Source organism: Neophocaena asiaeorientalis, unplaced genomic scaffold, assembly GCF_003031525.2.
Source record: "Neophocaena asiaeorientalis asiaeorientalis breed wild unplaced genomic scaffold, Neophocaena_asiaeorientalis_V1.1 scaffold293, whole genome shotgun sequence".
NCBI lineage: Eukaryota > Metazoa > Chordata > Mammalia > Artiodactyla > Phocoenidae > Neophocaena > Neophocaena asiaeorientalis.
Genome location: NW_020173920.1, coordinates 2,535,813 through 2,561,648, shown reverse-complemented (window position 1 = coordinate 2,561,648; position 25,836 = coordinate 2,535,813). Strand labels below are relative to the sequence as shown.

The 25,836-nt window shown below is 41.7% G+C and overlaps 1 protein-coding gene across 1 annotated transcript; it reads left to right on the top strand.

Annotated features, from left to right (window-relative positions):
* The first annotated feature begins 627 nt into the window (after positions 1-627).
* LSG1 (large 60S subunit nuclear export GTPase 1) lies at positions 628-25,180 on the top strand. Its single transcript, XM_024752138.1, has 14 exons — positions 628-768; positions 2,425-2,551; positions 6,477-6,597; positions 6,777-6,863; positions 7,397-7,483; positions 12,491-12,551; positions 13,714-13,890; positions 17,007-17,402; positions 17,827-17,928; positions 18,078-18,221; positions 18,891-19,014; positions 21,371-21,450; positions 23,014-23,187; positions 24,693-25,180. Exons 1-14 carry the CDS (start codon positions 670-672, stop codon positions 24,873-24,875), a joined length of 1,962 nt encoding a protein of 653 aa, XP_024607906.1. The 5' UTR covers positions 628-669; the 3' UTR covers positions 24,876-25,180.
* Positions 25,181-25,836: the final 656 nt, after the last annotated feature.

Genomic DNA, 25,836 nt, shown 5'->3' with positions numbered 1-25,836 from the left:
AAACGTTTTTTTAAAAATTATTTGAAAACAAAAGCATTTAAGTCAGATCCATTTGGCTTTCCTTGCAACCTTGCCAAGCTCTTTCCATTCCCAACTACCATCAAGGCTGGGACTCTTCTCACCAATTCACAGCTCCGGATGAACAAGTATACAAAAAGCTGTTTAGTTGCCGGGCGTGACAGCAGCGAGGCCACACCTTAGAACACCGGCCGAAAACTAGCGCCAGGAAGCAACGCCACCTAGCGCTGCAGGAACACCCTTCACCCGGGTCTCCGCCTCCTTCTGACGAAAGTAGCCGGGAGGCGGGGCTAGTATCAATATGAACGGCCACGTTTTCCACGTCTCCTAGTTCTACACCGGACGCTAAAGACCGACGCACAAGTTTGGAAGGTACCATTCTTTTAATTTAATCAACTTATCAAAATTTGAGATATTCATAGGAAATATATTGAAACTTAAGTCCTCAGACCACTTTACATTTATTTCCCATCATAGTGGCAAATATGAGATATATAAGTGGTGATTTGAAACAATTATTGTGTTTCCCTTCAACCTCGGGCCTTAACTACTTGGGCTAGCTCATACGTCACTTCCGGAGATCTATCGGCTAACTATCCAAAAAACAGGAGCGGGTACGGCAAGCAAGATTCGTGTGCAGACGGGGCAGATATGGGTCGGAGGAGAGCGCCGGAGGCTGGGACCCTCGGTCGGGCTCTTATCCGCCAGCAAGTTCAGCGGAGCCGTAGCCATCGTCACACCGACTCCTGGGTAAGACCTTGTCATCTTTCCCAGTCTGTCTAGTTATGAGATTCTGAAAGCTGCGAAGCTTGGGGTAAGAGGTCACAGGGAAATTTTCCAGAGGAAATGATGCCAAAATAGGGTTTCTAAGGATGAGTACAGTCGTCCCCCGTTAACCGCGGGGATCGGTTTGGGGCCCCCCAACTCCCCGCGGATACCACAATGCAGTAGAGCCTACCAGGCAGATAAACAGGCCCTCCTTCTAGCAAGGCACAGGGCCCAGAGGTGGAGGCTAATGTGGTGATGAAGTTGCAGTGAGATCTTGAGTGCCAGGATAAAAGTTTGGTCTTTGCCCTGTAAGCCATGGAAGCGTTTGGAAGTTTCTGTACAGGAAAGACATAAAAACGACTTTTCGTATTCATTTGTTCAAAGAATTGACCCTCCAAGAGCCGCTGGTTGGTTCTAGAAGTACAAAATAACTCAGATTCCTGCTTCACCCTTTTTATTCCCTAGTGGTTTCACTCAAAGATGAACAACTTATCTCCAAAGTTTGGCGGGCCTAATAGTTCCCTGGGCCTGGGAACGATCATAATTTTTAGGATCCTTGAAAAGCGGATTAAGTAGTTTGACTTGTGTTTGTCATTTTGACATTCATTCCCTCATGTATTTGAGAACTCACGAAGTTCTCTGGAAGAATCTGTGCAAAGTCAAAGGTGTCTCTGATTATCCATGTGCACTTCACACCATCTAACTTCCATCTGTGTAATCTGCAGAGTAAACAGCATACAGAGCTCATCAATATTCATCAGGTCAGAGTTACTCTGGACATTAGATTACCAGTAATTTTAATTGATTTTGAAGCAACCTGTTTTTAATGTACCCATTAGGAAGTAGTGGGAAGATTCGATTATGAGCTCTAAAGAACTGGATTCTAATCCTTATGCTGATTTTTGCTGATTCTGTGGCCTTGGGCAAACCACCTAGCCTTTTAACCTTTAATTTTTTCATTTACTTGCACCTGTACAGAGTGTAGAGCTTAGGATGGTGTTTATCTTTTCAAACTATGGGTTGTGTCTGGAAATCAGTTCAGTAACTCTCGACTAGCCAGGTTTTTCAACCTACAGAATAGAATTCAAGAAAATACCAGTCTGTGTGGCATGTAATAAAGTAACTTTGTTTCAGGATTCTTTTGTTTCCATTTTACTATACTGAATGGTACACAGTTGTATCACTAAGTTTCTCACAGCATTTGGGTCACTATGTGAAATGTATTTCTTACTGTGGGTCTCCGTCAAAAAAATTTGACTAACAGTGGCTGCCAGGACCAGAGTATATGGTATATGGGTTCAGGTTCTTACCTCTACCACGTATTAGCTTGCCACTGTAGGCAAGCTGTTTTATCTAATTTAATCCTGTTTCCTCATCAGTAAAATAGAGATACAATAAAATTTATCTTAAAAGATTTTGAAAATAAAATGAGAAAATAAATGGAGAGTAACTATCCATCTGTAAGATGGATGAGAAAGTGAGGTAAGAAAGTGCTCATTTAAATGTTAACTGTTATTAATATTGACTCTAAAGGGGCTGATACCACTCTTAAGACCATAGAATTGTTACTTGGGAGTTAGTTTGGATGTTAAGAACAGAAGAGAGCAGCTGTATTACCACCTTGTGTTTTATTCATAGTTGCACACAAGTGAACTCAATGATGGCTATGATTGGGGTCGTCTTAATCTTCAGTCTGTGACTGAACAGAGCTCCCTGGATGACTTCCTTGCCACTGCAGAACTTGCAGGAACAGAGTTTGTAGCTGGTAAGTTGTTGCTGAGTGCCTACAGCACATTTGTGTCTTTGCTGACTATATACAAATAAGTCTGCTCGGAAATGTTTTGCCAATCCTACCAAACTCATAAAGGAGCTGTCTTTAATCCAAAGGCAGATATCCCAGAAGCAGTGTGGGAAGGTCGAGATGAACTCAACTGGGAGGTACAGAATGTGCCACAGTTTTCAAATTCAGCTCTAAAAAACACTTCAGGTTATCCATACTCATATCAAATTCAAGAACCTCAGTCTCTCACAAGGAAAGAGACCAGTCAACATTACAGTGGACAATACCAGCATTTTCCAGAAAATATTTTCTGATACCGTGGTTAGAAGCAAAATCCTGGGCCTGCTGCTGTAACGTAGGCAATTTGAATTGTATTTTAAAGCACTTGTTAACACATTATAGTGAATTTTTCCATGCATGTAATTTGTTTTAGTCACTGCTTTCCCTTTTTTTGTTTTTTGTTTTTTCTAAGCACTTAGAAAACTACCTGGCACAGAGACAGCATGATAAACTACCATTTCTATTGCTCTTCTCTTATTATAAGTGTTATTATGTTGTTTAGCAAATTCATTCATTTGTTCAAAATGCTTTTATTGAGCCCCAGCTACTCTCAGGTATTGTACTGGCTCCTGAAAGTATGGTGTTGACTAAGACAAATTTTGTCTCTGCAGAATTTTGTCTAAGGTGCTATAAAAGAATTCTGTAGCAGAGAATAGGGTCATAAAAGATGGAGTTGGTGTTCATTTCTATCTGAAGGAAAACTAGGGCCAGTCAGGGCAAGCTTTACCCTGGGGCTGAGTCTTAAAAGATGAGTAGATGTTAGCAGGACAGGTGAGATGACCCAGGACATTATGCACAGGCAGGCAGAGCACTTCAAGCTAAGATCTGAGCAGCAGTCTACTTTGTTCAGAAAACGGACTGAGTGAACCGATGAGGATGATTATAACTTTTGTGACTTTCAGTTTGATTAAAAACAAAATCCCCCCCCAAAAAATAAAACAAAAATAAAATAATGTGCAAAAAAAAAGAAAACGGTTAGGAGCTTCGCCCTGTTGGTGCTTAAAGTACATGGGGGCAGGATGTGATGCACAAACACTAGGGAGGAGGGCCAGGGCCAGGAGAGAATAAGGGCTTGAAAGGAGTCTTTAGAGGGATGTAAGCAAGTAGGAAACATTTTTTGAAAGATCACTGATGGATTTTGAGGAAGAAAGAGTAGTCAGGAAACTATTGCTTTAGTACAGCAAAAGAATCAGGCTAGAACTGAAATAGTAGGAGTAGAAGAATGGAGAAAAGAATAGGAACAAGATTTTTAGTGAGCTAGAATAAAGCAGACTTTGTGGAGGGGGTGGAGTAAGTGAAGAGTGAGGAGTGTCTTTTTGCATTTTAATGAGGACCCCTAAATAGCTTCAGGATGGGGGTTGGTCTTGTGAGCATTGTAAGGATAATTAGAAGGTTGGAATTTTTAGCCCCACTGGGGAGAGGAGAGGAGCTGGAGATTAATCACTAATGACCAATGACTTGAGCAGTCATACCTACATAATGAAGTTTCCATAAGCCTTTCAAAAATCGGTAAGAATTCCTCATTGAAATTAATTTCATGCCTTTTTCCCTTTTCCTTAATAATGTAGAAGTGATAGAATTTTGTCTCAACTCTCTATGACCTTCAGACAGCACTTGTCTCCTGGATACACAGGGACAGGGATTAAACCTGGAGGCTACAAGTTTCAGCTGTGAGCCCCTCAGATTGCAGGCAAAATTGGACGTGTGTGTGTGTGTGTGTACATAGTGCGTTTTGAATCAAATTAGGTCCATGGTTTTTAAGCCGGTTCTCACATGGATCCCTGACCTTGCAAAGGAGAGCAAAACAATGAGAAATGCTAGGTGTTCACTGGGAACTCTTTACCTTTAAAAGATGGCACAGGCCGTACTCACTTCTTATGTTCAGCAAGTAAGAGGAAGATGTGATATTGTGATATAATAAGAAATACATTTATATTTGGTCTTCATCTCTGGTTCCTTGATACAAGAGCTTCTAAAACCCTTGTAATTTCTTGAGTGGTAGGGGTGAGAGGAGTGTCTTTTGTTGTTCATAATAAGCCCCTTGCAACCTTACTAGAGTTTATGCTAATGAGGTGACCGGTGGGCCCCTAGGTAACTTCTTTCTGGGGGCTGATTGCCACAGAAACCAACCCTGGGATTTGAGGGTTGGGACTTTCAGAAACTCCTCCCTCAACCACCGGGGAGCGGAGTTGTCCTGGAGATTGAGTTAATCACCAGTGGCCAATGATTTAATCTGTGGGGCCTCCATAAAAATACATTCAGAGATTTGGCATCTGAAGTGGGGAAGTCACTTGATAATTAGTGTCAGAATAGAATTGAATTGTAGGACACCCAGTTGGTGTCTGGAGAGTTGGAGAACCGGCTGTTGGTGTGGGAAAACCCACGCCTTCGGTGTCAGAAGTGTTGGTAGTAAAAGCAGTCCAGAGATGGGTGGCTGCGTTATTGTGTGATCACCTGCAGCAGAGCTCAGCATCGTTACTGAAATGAGAACGAGAATGGACAGTTGGCTCGGTGCAGTGGGCTAAGGAATTTGATGTGTGGTCGGAGAGTGGGGGAGTGGATGGACCATATGGTTTTAGCCAAATAGGGAAGAAGTGAAGCTACAGGCTGGGTGGTACACTGGGAGAAGAGGAAAGAATCAAGGGGCGGGAGACGTTTACACAGGTTGGCCCAAACAAAGTGGGAACACTGGGTGGGAGATCACCATTGGAAGGAGGAATTAATGTGAAAGAATTATCCAGTATGGGGCTAAAGGGATGTGTATTCTGACTGTTGGTTGAGGATGACATGAATGAGAATGGTGACTGAATTGGCTGTACTCTAGGTCAGGGGTCCCCAACCTAGATACCAGTCCACGGCCTGTTAGGAACCGGGCCGCACAGCAGGAGGTGAACGGTGGGCCAGCGAGCTAAGCTTCATCTGCCGCTCCCCATGGCTCGCATTACCACCTGAAGCATCCCACCCACCCCCACCCCCCGCCAGTCCGTGGAAAAATTGTCTTCCGTGAAACTGGTCCCTGGTGCCAGAAAGGCTGGGGACTGCTGCTCTAGGTGACTGGACCATGCAGTATTGGTGGTCCAACGGGGGTAGCAGATTGCGGCCTTTGCCTAAAGGTTAAGAGGCACATTGCTGAAGATGTCCTGTTATCCTTGGATAGGACCTCCCCTTGGCATTTTGGTAAGAAGCTTAGCTGGCTTCTCAGGTGCTTATCTCGGTGGAGTCACCTGCCCAGGAGACTAGGTGGCCATGTGTGGTACAGTGGAGGGGCCTGGAGCAACTTGAGGGGGATAGAGCCCTAGAGCAGAGGTCTCTGGTTCATACATAGACTGGGCGTTTTTTTATTCCTTTGAATTCTTATATAGCTTAATTGTGGATGTTCATAAACATTTCATATAAATTATAGCTGTGTAGTAATTTACCAGTTCTAACTGGAGTGAGTCTCCTTGCTGAATCTTTGCTTCCCCCCTCACTCCCATTGGCTTACAATTATTCTCCACATGTAAAATGAGGAGATTGGTTGTAATGAATGTTTACAATCCCTTCCCACTCTTATTGCTTCTGTTTCCATGAAATGCATTTAGCATGTGGAGTTTTATAAAATCAGTACTTGAAAAAGTGGTTGACCTTTTGAAAGTTTTAGTAAAGATCTGTTCTTGTATTCTTTTTTGTGGGGTGGCTAGAAAACTTTCTTTAGAAATTATAATTAATTCAAGGCTAGGGGAATCTATCTAAATCGGGAAAGCTTAAATTCTGTTTTAAGTGCTCCTATTTTTAGTTTTCTAAGTAATGACCAACATTCACTCTCTATACTTCCTCTTAAATAACAGTACTTTTGTTTTCCTACAAACAGAGAAGCTTAATATAAAATTTGTGCCTCCTGAGGCTAGAACTGGACTACTGTCTTTTGAGGAGAACCAGAGAATTAAGAAACTCCATGAAGAAAACAAACAGTTCTTGTGTATCCCAAGGAGGTGAGTTGAATAAAAATATAGGACATTAAAAGGCGTAACAAGGCAACTAAATATAAAATTTTTTATTTGGTGTTCACGTTTTTCTGCTTTCTTTTCTCAGCTGCTATTATTAAATCCCAATCTCCTATATTATTTTGGTAACTCGTGTGGAATTTTTTTTTCCTTCATGATTGTTGCAGACCAAAGTGGGACCAAAAAACTAGTGCAGAAGAACTCAAACAGGCAGAGAAAGATAACTTTCTAGAATGGAGACGTCAACTTGTCCGGTGAGTGTTAGTCTACAGGAAGATTTGCCTTGAAATTCTGAGTTAGGCATTTTAGTGTGCTTGCATTGCTATTTGCATTTTGAAGGCTTTGTTCTTTTAAAAGGGAAATGGTAGATTTCATCTTATAAGTGGAAATTGGTGTGTGTGCAAACCGCATTGCTTTGTGCACGTGTGTCCTTGCACAAAGATGGTGAGTTGATTGCTCCATTCCTGGCCTTTTCTCCTTTTCATACCCTTCTCTAGCCATTAGTAACCCCGGAGTTGATCACTGCTCTCTGGAGCATTCTTCCAAGAAGAGATGTCCGGGAGAAATGTCACTTTGTGTGTTAAATAAACTTTCAGGCCTTAAAAAGCTTAAGTATAAAATTTGCATTTGATTTGCATATTGACTCAGCAGAAAGTATATAAAAATCATTTGACAGTTAATAGTTGTGTACTTATTTTTTTTTAATGCAGTGAATTTGGGTGTTTATACTACTTGAACCCTACTATTATAATCGGGCAGAGGTATAAACTTCTCATTCTAAAATCAGGCTGGAAGAGGAACAAAACCTGATATTGACTCCATTTGAAAGAAATTTGGATTTTTGGCGCCAGCTCTGGAGGGTGATTGAAAGAAGGTAGGTTACCGTTTTCTCTTTGTGTAAGGAGTATGTGGTGGTGGCGGTATCTTAGACTGGGAAGTTATATATGTTTGTGAGCCCAGGGAGGGGCTGAGGGGACAGGATCAAATCAGGCACAGTGCTACTGAGAATTATTATAAAACCTGAAAGTAGGATACTATATTTCTTTTTAAATATAAGGGTTTTTTGTTATTAGATAAACACATTGATAAACTTGCAAGAGTGGTGACTATTTTCTGTAAGATGAGTTCTGAAGCACCTGTAGTTGTTTCAGCAAATGTATATGAGTTCCTACCGGTAATACGGAAAATACGGCTGGGAGGTGTCTGCTTGCAAAGAGCAAATATGTTATGGGGGAGGCCAAGCAAAGGGCCAAGCACCGGGGGCACACAGATGGATGAAACGCGATCGTTGCACTAAGGTATTAGTAAAATACAAACTGGAGTGTGATTCCTATTGTATTAGAGAGAGGGTAGTGGGCTGAGTCAGAGCAGAGGAAGGAGCAGTTAGTAGTATTGGGGGAAATTAAGGAGTGATTTGTTTTAATTGGGCTTTGAAAAGAAGAGAATGCCTTTGATAAGTTGAGACTGGGAGATGTTTTAAGTCTTTTCCATATCCTGATAGCTAAAAGGTTTTTATTTTTGTCAAAGAGTGTATGAATTATTTATAAGGATTCCATAAATAAACCTTTTTTTTAAAACATCTTTATCGGAGTATAATTGCTTTACAATGGTGTGTTAGTTTCTGCCTTATAACAAAGTGAATCAGTTATACATATACACATATCCCCATATCTCCTCCCTCTTGCTTCTCCCTCCCACCCTCCCTATCCCACCCCTCTAGGTGGTCACAAGGCACCATGCTGATCTCCCTGTGCTATGTGGCTGCTTCCCACTAGCTAGCTATTTTACATTTGGTAGTGTATATATGTCCATGCCACTCTCTCACTTTGTCCCAGCTTACCCTTCCCCCTCCCTGTGTCCTCAAGTCCATTCTCTAGTAGGTCTGCGTCTTTATTCCCATCCTGCCCCTAGGTTTTTCATTGCCTTTTTTTTTTTTTCTTTAGATTCCATGTATATGTATTAGCATACAGTATTTGTTTTTCTCTTTCTGAATTCACTCTGTATGACAGACTCTAGGTCCATCCACCTCACTACAAATAACTCAATTTCGTTTCTTTTTATGGCTGAGTAATATTCCATTGTATATATGTGCCACATCTTCTTTATCCATTCGTCTGTTGATGGACACTTAGGTGGCTTCCATGTCCTGGCTATTGTAAATAGAGCCGCAATGAACATTGTGGTACATGACTCTTTTTGAATTATGGTTTTCTCAGGGTATATGCCCAGTAGTGGGATTGCCGGGTCATATGGTAGTTCTATTTTTAGTTTTTTAAGGAACCTCCATGCTGTTCTCCATAGTATCTGTATCAATTTACATTCTCACCAACAGTGCAAGAGGGTTCCCTTTTCTCCACACCCTCTCCAGCATTTATTGTTTGTAGATGTTTTGATGATGGCCATTCTGACTGGTATGAGATGATATCTCATTGTAGTTTTGATTTGCATTTCTCTAATGATTAATGATGTTGAGCATCCTTTCATGTGTTTGTTGGCAATCTGTATATCTTCTTTGGAGAAATGTCCATTTAGGTCTTCTGCCCATGTTTGGACTGGGTTGTTTGTTTTTTTGATACTGAGCTGCATGAGCAGCTTGTAAATTTTGGAGATCATAAATGAACCTTATATTTGAAATGATGCTTTTAACAAGGAGCCCTTAGGATGTGGGTTTGTTTGTTTGTTTAGTCCATAGAATATACCCAATAAGAACATTAGGAAACAGGGTGCTTTAACTGGGATTCTCAGGAAAGAATATTAGCGCATTTAGCACTGTTACTAAGAAAAAGGGCTTGGATTAAATTTGTAGAAGTTATTTACATTTCTTTTTAGAGTGATGAAAATGATCTGGAATTAGATAGTGGTGATGGTTGCACCACTTTGTGAATATACGAAAAACCACTGAACTGTACATTTTTTAAGAGATGGAACTTATGATATGTGAATTATCTCTCTCTCTCTTTTTTTAAGTCACTTATATACTCCCCCCCCACCCCCGCTTCTTGCTTCCTCAGGGGCAGAGAGGGCTGTTGGCCTGGGATGTGAGGAGGCCAGAGTAGCTAGGCAAATCGCTAAGCCTGAAGAAAGGGGAAGCTAGCTCCTGATCGCGGGCTCCATGCAGGCTTGAATGGGGCTTGGGAAGACCCAGTATGGTTCTCCCAGGGAACAGAGTGAGCTAATTTCTCCATCAGGGCCTCATTAGCATTTGGGATGTATACTGCTGAAAATGTCTGTTTTCGAATTTCCAAAGATAAGTGGTAACAATGTGAAATATTGAAACCTCACCCTTGAGGGAATGCCCCCATTTGCACGCTTATAGTTTACTATTTAATTCTAGATTTTCTCCTACTTCCTTTATTGTCTGTCTTCCCTCTGCATTCTTCTTTTTTTTCCTACTTATTCTGGTTTCTGACTTTTATGTAAGAGGCCTTCCTCCAATGTCAAATGATGTTTGTTGTCTGTTCATATTTAAGATCAAAGCATTACAAAGCTGATTGACAGGACTTTTGTTTGGGTGGAGTTTGCCCACTGGTGAACTTGACTGTACAGTAACTGAGCAGGGGTCAATTTTATTTTACAGTATCTATGGGTGTTTTCCCTAGGATCGGTCAGTTTCTTAAAGAGGAGGACTATCTCCTGCCAGGAGCGGGGCTAAAGGTGGTGGTGTAATACAAGGGAGCTGGGCATTTCCATCATTTGGGGTATAGACTTATGTTTAATCCTCCTCTCTTCAGTATAGCACCTCTTTCCCACCTTCTCCTGTGCTTGAGGTCCCAGTTCAGGAGCCTCTCAAGTTCATTTTCTCCAGGGTTCATTTTCTCCACAGGGGCTGTGGGGTGACGTGTGGCTGCCTGGCTGAATGGAACAGGGCCGTGGACCTAATTGCTCCCTGCTGAGAATGATTTCAGTCCTATACCTCACTCTTACCATGAAAGCTAGACGTGATGCTTCTAATCCTGAGCTTTCTCGGGGCTCTGGGGCATGAACAGGCTCATTTCTCATTGGGCTGACATTTCTTAGTTGCTGTTCTTTCTTTCTCTTTGTCCTGATGAGTCCCAGTCTTTGCTTTCATGTTTTGCAGGCTTTGAGAGGGAACAGAGGTAGCCATATGTGTTCCTCCAGGTTCAGCAACAGCAAGGCCCTTCCCTTGCTTTTCATGCCCCTAAATAAGCAATTTGTTTCCCCAGAGTGAGCCTGTACTATTGAAACTTCTAGCTTCTATTGCATTACAGCATTACTTGCTCTTTTACTTTTTTGTGATATTTCTCTGTGTTTTTACAAGAGAGAACATGTTCCTGACTCAGGGAATATAGTTTATGTCGCACAGAAGTGGATCTGAGTCACATAGAAACATCAATAAAGTGACTACTGCTGTGTCTTTTAATAGGAAATATTTATTGACATGTTCTGTACAGCAGATGTCTCCTGTTTGGTAACAGGCTAGCTACGCCATCTGCCTCTTTAATTTCAAGAGTAGCTATGAGCAAAGATTTGATGTATACTATGTCATTGAAATGGCGGACACTGCCGAGGCACGGAGGGCAGAACGCCATATCCCAGGAAGACGAGGCGCTTCCACTGTGTTGCATCAGCCTTCCCAGTACATAGCTGGCACTTTTCTAGGCATCCTAATTCAGCACACGAAGCAAGCTGCCTTAAACTTTTCTTCTTTTCTTCCTGGTGTGTCTAAGCTGGTTATTCTTTCTACCTGTTTGGTAGGTAGACATAATGTGTGTGGATCTTGTAATTTTAGTTCATTAGGCTTTGTCCATGTTTTGCAGTCATTTTTGCATTTACTGTTAAATCCTCACAGTTGGAAAGTGGTAGATATTACCTTAAAGAAGGAAATACTAGGACCCACTTAACTAGAGAACTTAGAAGCAATTTGTCATAAATTATCAGCTCTGTGAGTTTCTTTGACTCACAAGATCATGCTGGAAATTTAACTCTTCTGAAGGAAAATGCACTTTGTCAAAAGCTCTGCCCTAAATGGTAACCTTGATGTAATACATTTCCTTCAGTTGCATAGGAGTTACCTGAGGAAAAGCTGACCAGATACGGATTTGCGGGAGGCTGGTGGAAGGTGGTAGCACATCCACAGCTTGTTTCCCTCCAGTGGCAGTCACAGCTGGCCCTTACAGCAGCTTTCCTAGCCACAGGGTCTGAAGGGAGGGAGGACTCTGCCGGAGAAGTGCAGTATTTACTCCTACAGTGCTCAGCTGCTGTCGTTCCCCACTACATTGTGAGGGATGCGAGGGCCTTGCTGTCAGCTGCAGAAAGTTTTCGTATTGCTACGTCATCTTACATGTGATGGAAGGCGTCGGACTCATCATTCCTGCTTCATTATGGCAACTTAAGTTGATATTTTGCTGTTTTGTATTTTTGCCATTTAAACACATTCTTGGAACTGGTGGGTGATGATTTGCTACATGTACACATGTCTTTAAATAAGATATACGCTTTGATGGTGGCAGCTGTGAGCAGGTGATTTTTGAGGGGTTTTTGAGGCCTTACTTAACACAAGTGTAAACTAGGCACTGAGTATACAGTAGACCTCACCTTGGATTGAAGTCTTCGGAATACTCTTTGATCTCTCCAGGAGAGTTTACTAGAAGATACAAGTAAAAGTTTTAACAATGAAACATCATCAGAGACTACAAGCTCTGGTCCAGAGTGCTTGAGTTCTCATTCCAGCTCCTTCACTTAGTAGCTGGTGACCTTGAACAAGCCACTTAGCTGTTCTAAACTTCAGTCTCTTCGTATATAAACTGGGGATAATTGCACCTTAAAAAGTTAAATATACCAGTGCTTAATATGTCGAAAGTGTTTGCTACTATTTCCTTTCGCTTCACAGTGATTGGTGTGTCTCACATTTGTTTTTCAGTGATATCGTGGTCCAGATAGTAGATGCTCGAAATCCACTCCTATTTAGGTGTGAGGATTTGGTAAGTAAAATGTGATATGATTCAAACTTTAAGTCCTTGGGCAGCAGTGGGAGGACAGCATCACCGATAGCAGTGAGCCTAGGCAGGCCTTTGCACCCTCCTCTAGCTTTGTTTAATCTGGCGTCCTGCTCCTCCCAAGGTCAGGAGTTTGCATTTTGGGACTGTTTAGATAGGTGTTTTCTTCAAACAGTTGTTTGCATCTGCAGGAAGGCACAAACACTTGAACTTCCTACTTTTAGTTTCGAAGCCACTTTGTTAATAGGCATTTGCCAGTGTTTCTCATTTTTTAAGAGACTCTAGTTGAAATAGCATTTTGCTTACTTTAGCATATGCCTAGTCCCTTCACTTACCCATCCCACTAAGCTTTCTCTTCTCACACCGTACTTATTACCTCCTGTGGTATTTTACAAATGAACTAAGTTTGTAAAACACCACAGGGGGTAATCATTAAGGTGTGAGGATCACAAGAAATAATGTGATACAGGCTTTCAATTAATAAGACACTGAACACACATGAAGTATTCCTATATTTGTTTGAGGACCAGAGTAGGAATAGTACTGATTATTTTAAAATCCACTGGTGAATAACAGTCTTAATGGGGAAACTCTTATTAATTCAGCTTTCATACTTCTGGTCTATTTCCTAATGGAGACCTGTGCTTGGGAATTAATTTAATCACTGGGTCTTGTTTTCCTTTTAGCCTTCAAAAATATTTTTTTATATTAATAGGTAAGATTATTATTAGCTATCGTCACTTGGATTGAAGATAGTCCCTGCTGGCCGACAAATCTAGTTATACAGTTCTTTAACTTTGCTTAAAAGAAAGAATTCAAGATGATTAAAGAGAGGAACTATATAATTTAAAGAAATAAGAACCTGTTTTACTTAAACTGGGCAGGAAAGCATTTCTTTTTACCCTTTCTTTTTACCCTTTCCAGTTTCTTATGTGAAGAGTATTTTTTCTAAGTATAGATGACCTAACTTCTTTTCAGAGCTTGCTGAAAGGATCCATAGAATGTATCACGATTAAAAATCTTTAAATTAGGAATGATTTAAAACTGGGGGCAGTAAAAACTTTTAGTCATAGCTGGGGATCTTCAGTATAATTAGCCTAATTTCCCCCCTTTTGGAGAAATATCTAAATATCTTTATCTTGCATAGGAATGTTATGTGAAAACAGTTGATGACAACAAGGAGAATGTTATTCTGATAAATAAGGCTGACTTGATGACTGCCGAGCAGCGGAGTGCCTGGGCTGAGTTCTTCGAAAAGGAAAATGTGAAGGTCATTTTCTGGTCGGCTTTGTCGGAAGCCATTCAACTGATTGATGACTCTAAGGTAACCTGGGGGACTTTTTCAGGTTGGGTTTCAAGGAGGAGGATTTTGGCTTCTGTTAAGTGTGCTCTGTTTTTTTTTGTTTGTTTGTTTGTTTATTGTTGATGTGTGGGGTTTTATTTGTTTCTTTTTTCCCTAAGTGCTGAGATAGTCGGGTGATCTATAGAAAAGTAAGCCACGAGGTTGCTTTCTCTGGTTTTTAAATAGTCTGCTATCCCAGGGGTCTATGATACACACTGATAGTAGCTATAATTTTTAATTTTTAAAAATTTTAGGCAGAAAATTGTATAGGAAGTTTCATACAGCCCTTGTATGTAATTGCTTTTAAGAGAAGTCAGAACAAAAAGTCAGATACAACTGAATGTAGTAACTTCTCTGGACTTGATTAGACTCTCTTTTGACTTTGTTTTGAAAACAAAGAAATGAAATAGTCCTAAATTAAGATATACCATGTTATTTTCTGTATCTTTTAATCCACTTTTTGCAGAAACAGTTTAGGAGTTATTTTCTAGTAAAAATTAATGGTAACCAGCTATGAAAAGAAATTAGTAATAGAATCTTAGAGCTGGAAGAGACTTAAAGTCATATCTTTTCCTATCCACCTCCTTTCCTCTCACCTCTATTTATCAACTATTTGCTAACTGGTTAGGGTGCTATGAATACAGCACCCTCCCTTGGTGAGCTCACAAGCTAGTGAGCTCTAACTCTGTGAAGGAGTTCTTCCCTTCACCTCGCTGGCAGTCACATGCTGTCTCTGTGACTCCTTTAAATGGCAGACACCAGGTGTCTCATTCCTTTTTATCTCCAAGGTTAGAAAGTTGTTTAGTCCAGTGAAGCTCAGTCAGCTTCCCTACCTTTGATCTGAGGCCTCTTCCTCTCTCCCCGTGTTCCCTCTTCTGCAGAAGAGACGTTGTCTGCTTTCCTGCTCCTTATATTGACATGACCTCCAGAGCACTCCTCACCCTGAGCGCCTGTCTGCCTGTGTCAGACACCTAAAGTGGGTGGCAGCTGGTTGAGTACAGTATTCCAGGTGTGGTTTGCCCAGGACATGTACTCTTATTTCTTGGGATCAGGGTACTCCCAGTAATTCAGAGTTTTTTTTAATTCACGCCCTTTCAAAGGAGCTTATGCTCTTGGCTCATTGAACCTGTGAACAGCCACATCCCTCACATATTTAAAAGACAAAACTTACTAAGCAGATCTCATCCTGTCTTTACATGTGGGAAAAGGTCTTCGTTTTGGTTTTAGCTCAGCTTAGGATCATGCTGTTCCTCTTAAATATTAGTGATTTGGGAACAAGGTAGAATTCATTTTGCATGTGTCATTTGCTTTTCTCTTCTTCCAGCTTTGAGTCATCTGCAGCTTTTGTATTGGCCCTTCTGTGTATTCTCTCTGGTCATCGATAACGCTGTTGAGTAGACCGGAGCCAAGGATAGAGCTCTGTGAACTTTTGTGGACTTAATAAGCGCTCAGTATCCAAGTTGCAAAGGGAAGTGGGATTTGTTTGCACCATCTGTTCTCAGGGAACCGTTGTTGCCTCCCATTACTGTCAGGGGAGGAATTGTTTGGAGGAATTTCCTAACTTGAGGAATTGCTTCCCTGTCAGACTCTGGATTAACAGTGCATGATTTATGGAAGACATTCTTTCTTCCTTTTTAAAAGTTGAACCCTATTTATTCCTTCCAGGTCTTCTGAAATCTGTTATTCATGATTTTCCAAGTCAAGTAGCCAGCTACCATTGTGATATATCTAATCACATCTGTCATTTGAGTGTCAAACATGAACTTACTAAAAATAGATATTCACTGTTTTCTCACCTATCTGAAGTTTGGTTCTTTCTCTATGGTTGCTTAACCTTTCTTATTTTAAAAAAATAGGACATATTTTTGAATTGAGTACTTTGGTTTTCTCTTGGCCATCTCTTAAATTGCACTGTGTTCCCCCAAAAGACTGACTTTTCCCTTCTTTCTTTCTATTTTTGATGTAACCACTGCAAAGTCCTTTTGTTGCCTTTATCATTTTTCCTGAACCAAAACTGCTTCTAGCCTTAGTTTTCCTAATACACATTCATGCTCAGTTTACATTCTTGTGTCTGCAGAAGAGCACACAGTGACTTCTTTACATTTATTGCTCATTTATCATAGAAATTGCTTCCAATTCCATATTTCTTTTTGAGTTGCCAGGAATGACAATGAAATCGTACCTTTTTTCCCTGACATTTTTTTTAATATCTCTTTCCTAAAATGTAGGATGCCTGTTTAACTGAGTTCATCATGCCCTCTCCTGTGGTGGCTACTCATTGTAATGCTAGACTATTTGGAAATGATAGGTTTCCATCACTTCTAAATCTGAATCAATTCTCCCTTGTTGATACTGCTTGGTAATGCTATAAATTTGTCATATTTCTGCTTTGCTATCCATAGGAATTCAGAAGGATTAACACACCCATGAATCGTAAATGATTTTTACCTTTCTCTTTCCAAAGGAAATCGTTGGTTGGTGAATAATTTCCACGCGCAGAGTTGAGTTTTATTGCTCTCATACTTCACACACAGGGACCTGTGCTCCATGGTGCTATGATTTATTAAAGGCAGTTATAAAAGAATAGCAGTCTCCTTAACTATGCAAACCACTGTCTTTGAAAATGCAAATATACAGTGAAGCTCAGATTACAAATTATACCCTTCTTGCTTTGTGCAGCGAAGAGAATGTTAAATGTTTTATCGTTCATGAGAAATGCTTTGTTTTATTCTACAGCCCATTGCAAAAACAGTGTACTGCCGAGGAGTTCAGCTTGATACAGGTTTTTCTAAACCCTTGCTTTCTTTTAATAGGTAAAAGAGTTATCTACTAGAAAAGTAATGCATGTTATTTGTACAGAGTTCAAATAATACAAAACTGTGTAAAGTGAAGGTCCACCCCTCCAGAGGACACCACTGCTGATAGTTTGGTTATATCCTCATGCTATCTTCTCCCTCTATTCACCTTTCTCTTTCTCCTTCGTAACTTTCCTTGTCCTCTGTTCATCTTAGGTAACCAGCTCTGAATGTTGTTCACCAGAGTGAAGAGTGCAGTTGTTACACACTTCTGAACTTTTGTGGTTTCTGTTATTTCATCAGGAAGAAGTAAATGGAGACAGTGCAGAAGCCATCACAGCTGAGTTTGAAAACTCCAGTTGTGACGAAGCTGAAACTCTACACAAAGAGACTGAACATCTTTCAGTTAATGAAGTTGCCAGGAGTGATGAAGATGACAGTGAGTATGAGGACTGCTGGCAGGAGGAGGAGGACTGGCAGACGTGTTCGGAAGAGGGCAGCGGCCCCGACGAGCAGGCCTGCGGCCAGGATTGGAAGGAGCGCTGTACTGTGCGTTCTGAGGCGCAAGGAAGGAAGACCCCCCAGCAGAGGCAGATACACAATTTTAGCCACCTGGTGTCAAAGCAGGAATTACTGGAGATCTTTAAACAGCTACACTCTGGAAAGAAGGTGAAGAACGGACAACTTACTGTCGGACTGGTAAGATGAAATATATCATAAAGTTGTTCCGTGAGGGTCTGTATTCCCCATCCTTTAGTAGCTACACTGGAACTCTAGAGATCAGGCCCCGGCGTCATAGGGAACATCGATGCCCTCTTCTTGCCCACGGGCATCTTGGGAGCAGACTGGGTGACAGGCAAAGCCCAACTCAAAGAATGAACTTTCTCAAGGCTTATATTGGTCACACCACTGTTCATATTAATTATCTTCTACAATCTCCCAGTTCATCCCTACCTGTCACGTCACTTACAAGAGATACTAGAATGGGAGCTTTCAGGGTTGTCTTCAGACTTCCAGTCCAATGTTCTTAGCTTTAGATAGGCTTTTTACATAGGGTAGGCTTTCGGCATCCTGTGATCCTTGCCAACTTATACTGTAAACGTTCCTTCTGACACCCTTCTAGGTGGGCTACCCAAACGTTGGTAAGAGTTCAACAATCAACACCATCATGGGCAACAAGAAGGTGTCTGTGTCTGCCACGCCCGGTCACACCAAGCATTTTCAGGTATTTCTACAGCATCGGCCTCTGTGTTTCCTTCTCCGCCAGTTCCTCCCTCTGGGTGTTTTCTGAAGTTCTTTGCCACTCGTGTGCTGCTGCTCTCCTTTCCCTTCCTGTGCTGTATGCCCAGCATAAACCTCTTACGTGTCTTTCAGACTCTCTATGTGGAACCTGGCCTCTGCTTATGTGACTGCCCAGGCCTGGTGATGCCGTCCTTTGTCTCTACCAAAGCTGAGATGATTTGCAGTGGAATCCTCCCGATTGACCAGATGAGAGATCACCTCCCACCTATATCACTAATATCCTCTATGCTGTGCCAAAATTTTGGTTGTTATGCGTATATTAGGGCTTAAGAAAAATCTGGGCAATAGACAGGGGAGGAAAAAATAATCACTCCTTACATAGTTGTAAGGATTAGAAACAAAGACTCGGTGCTTTATGTCTGAATTAGGGTCATCTCACAAATCTATAGTGTATTTACATAAAAATGTGTCATCTTTAAGGTCTGTTTTCAGAGATAATATTTTTAAAGGATACATTTGGAAGTGATCATTGTGCATAAGGCTTTGTTTAAAAGAGGGGAGAGGGGCTTTCCTGGTGGCGCAGTGGTTGAGAGTCCGCCTGCCGATGCAGGGGACACGGGTTTGTGCCCCGGTCCGGGAAGATCCCACATGCCGCGGAGCGGCTGGGCCCGTGAGCCGTGGCCGCTGAACCTGCGCGTCCGGAGCCTGTGCTCTGCAACGGGAGAGGCCACAACAGTGAGAGGCCCGTGTACCGCAAAATAATAATAATAATAATACAAAATAAAAGAGGGGAGAAAAGTCTTTTAAATTAACGAATAACCGTACTTCTTTGGAGAGGTGAAAAGTTTTTTTGTCACAGAGGTGCTGAAATACCATGTTCTTGGAAGACACCGTGGGGAGGAGGAAGGGGTCAGTTCAAAGAAATGGATTCCTTGACAATCTTACATTTGCCAGAATATTCCAAGACATGTTTTAGAAGCTACGTATGGCATTGACATCATAAAACCTAGAGAAGATGAAGATCCCCAGCGACCTCCAACGTCAGAAGAACTATTGACGGCTTATGGATGTGAGTTGTGATTTATTTTAAAACATGAACAAAAAATAATAGTATAGCTACTAAGAGGAATACTCTGCAAAGGTACAAGTTCAGAAGTTTTCCTTAGCATTTGTCATGTCACCTTTCAGGCTTGATATTTTTGTTGTCCTGTTGGTCTTGCCCACCAGGTGGCCTCCAGGTAGCTGACTTGGTCCAGCAGTAAAGGAGGGAGAGCCGGCCACTACCTGAGTGGTATTTTACTTCAGTGTTAAGTGCTTTTTAGAGTTAGAGAAGGAGCTGCTCTGTATCCTTTGCCTCTTCCCCAGGTCTTCATCATAGACATCAAGTGCCTGGGAGACACATCTTCCCAGGCTCTCTCAGGCCCTTTCCTATGGGAGGCCTAGGACCCAAGCGTAGACACAGGGCTTCTGATCTAAGGCTATGTTGGCTTTTTCCTTTTCTGTATGGGAATTATCTTTGTCTGTCATTTCTCCAATTCACTGTGATTTATTTACCTTAAACACAAGCTTTAAAGGTAATCTGGAAAGACGCGTATCTACCTAAAGAAAAAGCGGTGTTAAAAAAATTTCCATGCATGTGTGGCTTGCCTTGTAAGGAATTGCCCCCAGCCGGGAAGGAGTTCAGGTTATTTGAGTATTTACTGGCAGAGAAAGGTGATTTGATATAAACCACACTTATATGGTTAAAATCAGACCTTGAATTTACTTTAATTGAGCGACTTTAAAGAGGATGAATACTAAGCACTTGTTGCAAGACTGCTATAGTCACAAAATCATAGGACAAGAAGGGGCCTTAAAGATTCCCCCACCTCTCATCCCCCTTTTCTTAAGACAAGTAACCTGAAATCAGAGCATGAAATGACTTGCCCAAGGTGGTGTCTGGTCAGGGGCATAGCCTCAGTGAGAACCCAGATTTCCTAATCTAGACCTCTCCAGTGTGCTAACCTGAAAGATGGGGAAAGGTAGACTTTGCACTAAACTTTGCATCTGGTTTGATTTCCAGATAAAACTGAAAGAAATGTCAGTCTTTTATGATTTTTCATCTGATTCTCTCTGATGAAATCAAAGAGAGTGAGGACAAAACCAGTTTGTAAAAACAGATGACTGAACATTCTTAAAATATTAGTGAAATTCAACATCTGTCCATATATTTGTTAGCCATTTTGTCTTCTGAGAATCACTTTTTTCTGTGCATCATTTGTTTTTGTCATAATGATCTGTAGGAGTTCTTTGCTACCTGTGCTGCAAATGTTTTTCCCAGTGTCTATTTATGGTTTCTTTAGCCCTGTAGAAGTTAACGACTTGAATAAACAATGTTGTTTTTTTTTGTTTTTTGGGGGGGTGTCTTTGGCTGCATTGGGTCTTTGCTGCTGCGCGCAGGCTTTTCTGTGGTTGAGGCGAGCGCGGGCTACTCTTCATTGCAGTGCGCGGGCTTCTTGTTGTGGTGGCTTCTCTTGTGGAACACGGGCACGGTCTTCAGTAGCTGCAGCGCGCGGGCTCAGTAGTTGTGGCTCGTGGGCTCTAGAGTGCAGGCTCAGTAGTTGTGGCGCACGGTCTTAGTTGCTCCACGGCATGTGGGATCTTCTGGGACCAGGGCTCAAACCCATGTACCCTGCATTGGCAGGTGGATTCTTAACCACTGTGCCACCAGGGAAGCCCAACAATGTTTTTCCTTCTTAGTTTTGTTGGGTTCGGTGTTTTACTTGGGAAAAACCATTTTACTGTAATCCTTTTTTTTTTAATCTTTAGATTTTTTTTTTCTTTTCCTAAATGTTTTTTTTTGTACGGTTCTAAGTATTGATACTTTCTTCTAAACTGAAGGAGCCAACATACAGCTAGTATGGGAGGGAACTGAGTTTTGAACCTGTCAGCCAAAGCTTGTGTTCTTTCCCACTGTGCTCTGCTACTCCCTTCTAATTGAGTTAGTATTAAAGGGATCTTCGTTGTATGTTTGGGAAACTGAAAAAGGTGTAGACATATCATTAAATAAGAAAACTTGCTCTGTTGCTTTGGGTTTTGCTAATAATATTGACAACATAGCATTGTACAAGTAGCCTCCTTGAATCAATAATTAAAATCAGAGATAGAAGAAATGACTGGAGTAGAGAGAGATTGAATGTGTCACAGCATGTTGCTAGGTGGTTGTCAGAAGATCAGATGTAACAATATAGTCTGTTCTCCTGGATTATCAGATGTTTTTGTAATGCTAACCAAAATATTTTCTACATTATTAATTGATTTGTTTTTTTTTAAGGTTAAGTAAGAATGCACAGTGTAATAACAGAAAAAGCTAGATTTCCATCACCTCAGTTGTCTTTTGTTGTGATGTTTTCTAACGTTTTTGCAAAATTCATTTCTCCTCACAGGTATGCGAGGATTCATGACAGCACATGGACAGCCAGACCAACCTCGATCTGCACGCTACATCCTGAAGGATTATGTCAATGTAAGTGAACCCTGCTTCTCGTTCCTCTGGAATAAGTAGGTCTTCTTTCTCCACAGCGTATGTTTAGGGTAATGGCAACCAGCTGGGTTATAAAGGAGATATCTTCTCATTGATATTGTGCCATAACTGGAATTATATTCTTGATCCAGGAGAGCTAGCATCATATAAATCATAGAAGTGACTGACATAATATGAAAGAGAGGAAGATCTCTGAATACCTATTTGCAGTGAAGGTGATAAATTTATGTCTCCAGTTTTTCCATCTCCTCCAGCCCTTGGGTGTTTCTACTGCAGCTATATCCCAGTATTCCTTGTAGTGTAGCTGTTTATATACCTGTCTTCCAACACTTGTCCAGTAACAGTAATAATCATAGCTAACATTTATTCAAAGCTAGCCCTGCTAGGAATAGTTCTAAATATTTTATGTTTGTCATCTCATTAAAAATACGTAAGGGGCTTCCCTGGTGGCGCAGTGGTTGAGAGTCCGCCTGCCGATGCAGGGGACATGGGTTCGTGCCCCGGTCCGGGAAGATCCCACATGCCCGAGAGCAGCTGGGCCCGTGAGCCATGGCCACTGAGCCTGTGTGTCCGGAGCCTGTGCTCTGCAACGGGAGAGGCCACAACAGTGAGAGGCCCGCGTACTGCCAAAAAAAAAAAAAATGTAAGTCTGTGAGGTATTATTCTCCAATCACAAGTGAGGACATGCTAAGTTTTGGGTTTTCTTCATCAGTAAAATAGGAATTAATAGTACCTATCCCATGAGATTATTATGGGAAATAAATGAGAACAGTGTATGTGTGTGGAGACATACACACACACACACACACACACACGCACATCACTAAGCTCAGTGCCTGGCACTTAATTAGGCCCAATAGTTTTTATTTATTAAGCTACTTCTTTCCACAAAAAAGCATTCCAGGGGCTTAATTGGTTGTGAGGATTTCACTTTATTCCCTCCTCTTCTCAATAGACCATCAGCGGAGCTTGGAGCATAGAAATAAAAGAGGGCAGCCATATTCTCTTTTTTTTTAATTCGGTAGGAAAACAGTTAATAGAATACTTGTATAGATGAATTATTCATTCATTTACCATTTGTAAAACTATGGAGGGTGGGGGAGATGAGTTAAAAACAACCACAGTTTTTAGAGTGTTTATGGTGGAAAGAGGAAACTTGGCACCCAGTGGACAACAGCAGCAGGCCCAGTGTCCCCATCAGTACAGCCACACTGTCCACCTACGTCCTGGCTTTTGTTCTGGAAAATATTCTCTTAAGTATACTCATATACATGTACTGAAGAGTACGGTAAACAAGGTGAAAAGGGGGCACAGGGAAGATTTCGTTCTTGTGTGGGAGCTGTGGGAAGAGGTAGGCCTCTAGAACACTAAGGATCATCATCAGGGTGTAAGTTGGGACTCTCCGGTTGCAGTGACCAAAACTCAGCTCAGCTGTCAAATGGCCGAAAGTTCCATCAGAGTGTGCACCGTGGAGAGGCCTCCTGTGTGGGCTCTCACACGGATGGCCCTGAGGATGTGCTGTTGCCATGCATGTTGTCTTTGCAGGGTAAACTCCTGTACTGTCATCCTCCTCCTGGAAGAGATCCTCTGACCTTTCAGTATCAACACCAGCGACTCCTAGAGAAGAAAGCGAATGGTGGGGAGATAAAAATGCAGCCACGCAGAAATAAAAAAGCAAATCAGATTGAAAATGTAGTGGACAAAACTTTTTTCCATCAGGTAAGTTTTAAAGTTTCTTTTTAACTTCTGATCCAGTACATTTTGTGTAACAGCTTTATTGAAATAACATTCACATACCATAAAATTCACACTTCTAAAATATACGGTTCAGTAGGTTATAGGATATCTGCAGAGTTATGTAACCATCACCACTCACTCCGAAAAGAAACCCTGTACCCATTAGCATTCACTCTCCACTCCCCTCTTCCCCCCAGCCCCTGCCCACCACTAAGCTACTTTCTCTATATAAAGATTTGTCTATTCTGGACGTTTCATGTAAATGGAATCATATGCTCTGTGGTCCTTTGTGACTGGCTTCTTTAGCCTGATGGCTTCAAGGTTCACCCATGTATCAGTGCTGTATTCCTTTTTACTGCCAAATAATATTCCATTGAATGGATAGACCACACTGTTTATCCATTTATCAGTTGTTGGACATTTGGGTTGTTTCCACTTTTGTCTATTATGAATAATGCTGCTATGAACATTCATGTGCACGTGTTTGTGTGGACATATATTTCATTTCTCTTGGGTATATACATTAGGAGCGGGATTGCTGGGTCATGTGGAAACTCTAAGTTTAACAGTTGAGGTACTGCCAAACTTCCCAAAAGTGGCTGCACCATTTTCCATCCCCAGCAGCAACTATGAGGTTTCTACTTTCTCCACATCCTTGCTAAACTACAGAAAAGAAGTGATATTTAAGCTGAACTTTGAGGAACAGATAAAAATGTGTCAGTTGGAAGAAGCGGTGAGGGCCAGATTTCCATGCAGAAGGAGTAGCATGAACAAAGGCAAAAAGATGTGAGAGTGTGGATTTTTTCAGTAAAGAGCCTATGTTTGTAGGTGGCCTTGTGTGCCACGTGAGGGAATATGAACTTGATTCCCCAGGCCACAGGCGGCCATCAGAGATCTGTGAGGACAGGACTAGAGAGATACAGAATAGAGCACTCTGATAGAAATGTGCACACGGGATTTGAGGAGTCTTGCAGTGAAAGTGAAAGTTCAGTGAAAGCCGATGAACACCTGGGTTAGAGCAGTGGGGACGGAGAAGAGGGAGAAAGATGAACAAAGTCCTTGAGAGTGGAATCCACAGAACTTAGTGCCTGGCTGTGTGTGATAGATAAGGAGGACAGAGCGTGTGCCATCTTCGGGGCTGGGCAGATTCTTACACCACTGGCCGAAATAAAGAATGGAGAGTCAGCTTCTAACTAACTTTGGGTTGCGGCCGGTTGAAGTTTGGTATCAAGATAGAGATGTCCAGAAAATAGCTGGTATTGAGCCTAGTTATAGATGTTGTTTGAAGCCACGGACTAAACAAAGTTGAGGACAAAGAGAATGGAGTGAAGACAAAACACTGAGAAACTTATTTAAGGAATGGGGAGAGAAAGAGGACCAGTGAGAGATGGAAGTCCACTCTCTTGGAGTTCTCCATAAGCAATCCTGTGCATATCCTGTAAAGGAGACTGCTGACATCGCCAATGATATTTTCTCTTATTTCCCAGGAAAATTTGAGAGCTTTGACCAAAGGCGTCCAGGCTGTGATGGGCTACAAGCCTGGGAGTGGCCTGGTGACGGCAGCTACTGTGAGCAGCTCTGAGATGGGGGCTGGGAAGCCCTGGAAAAAACATGGCAACAGAAATAAAAAAGAGAAAAGTCGTAGACTCTATAAGCACCTGGATACATGAACTTGGGCTACAGCAGAAGTAGCATATCCGCACTGTGCATCTGTGGTGCTATAGGGTGGACCCTGCCCTTGTGATCCACACCCAACAGCTGATATCCAGACCGAGGGGCTCCTCAGAGCACCAACTCCAGTTAACAGGGTCGTCTTGGAGCCCCAGAAACCTGTTCCTGTAGGAGGCTGAATCTGAGATGAGGGAATCAATGATGTATGTTTATTTGTGTAAACATATATACAAATGCATAGTAATTTGTAATCTGGGAATTTTTTGAAGAGATACTAAAATTAAATTGCCACGTGGATTTTTTATTTGTTCGTGTAGCTACACTGCAATTTGGATATTTCACATTATTTAGACAATTTTAATCTGCTAAAACATGGTGGGATTTTAGATGGATTTTTGAGTACATTATGAGATTTGTGCTTCTCCATCTCACACATATACCCAACACACACCCCTAATATGGCAGAAGGCATATCAGATCTTGGAATGGGGCTAGCACAGGTGATTTTTAAAAGCCCTTGAAGAGCATAATCCTCTGTTGAAAGTCGCCGTGAGTCTCTTCCCCAGAGGGGAGCGTGGATTTTTCTATAGCCAGACCCACAGCGAGTGAGGAGAGTGGCAGCTAAGCAGCTGGTTCTTGTTTTAGGTGTAGGGATCCTTGACGTCCTTAGCACTTAGGACCATCAGGAGTAGTTGACCTACAAGGGCAGTTGACCTTTTACAATCACCTTTGTAATACACTATGGCTGCTTCAGCCTCTCACTTCTTTATTTTTGTCTCTCTTTTTCTCTGAGCCTCATTATTCCCTTAATTCAGATCCTTACCTTGTTCTGTGTCAGATATTTTTGGAAATCTAATGGAAGTTATAAATGCTTTCTCCAGAAAAATGCACGTTCCCACCTACACAGTTTTGAAAAATGTATCAGAACATTCACAGGTCCCCAGAGTTCATGAATTCACT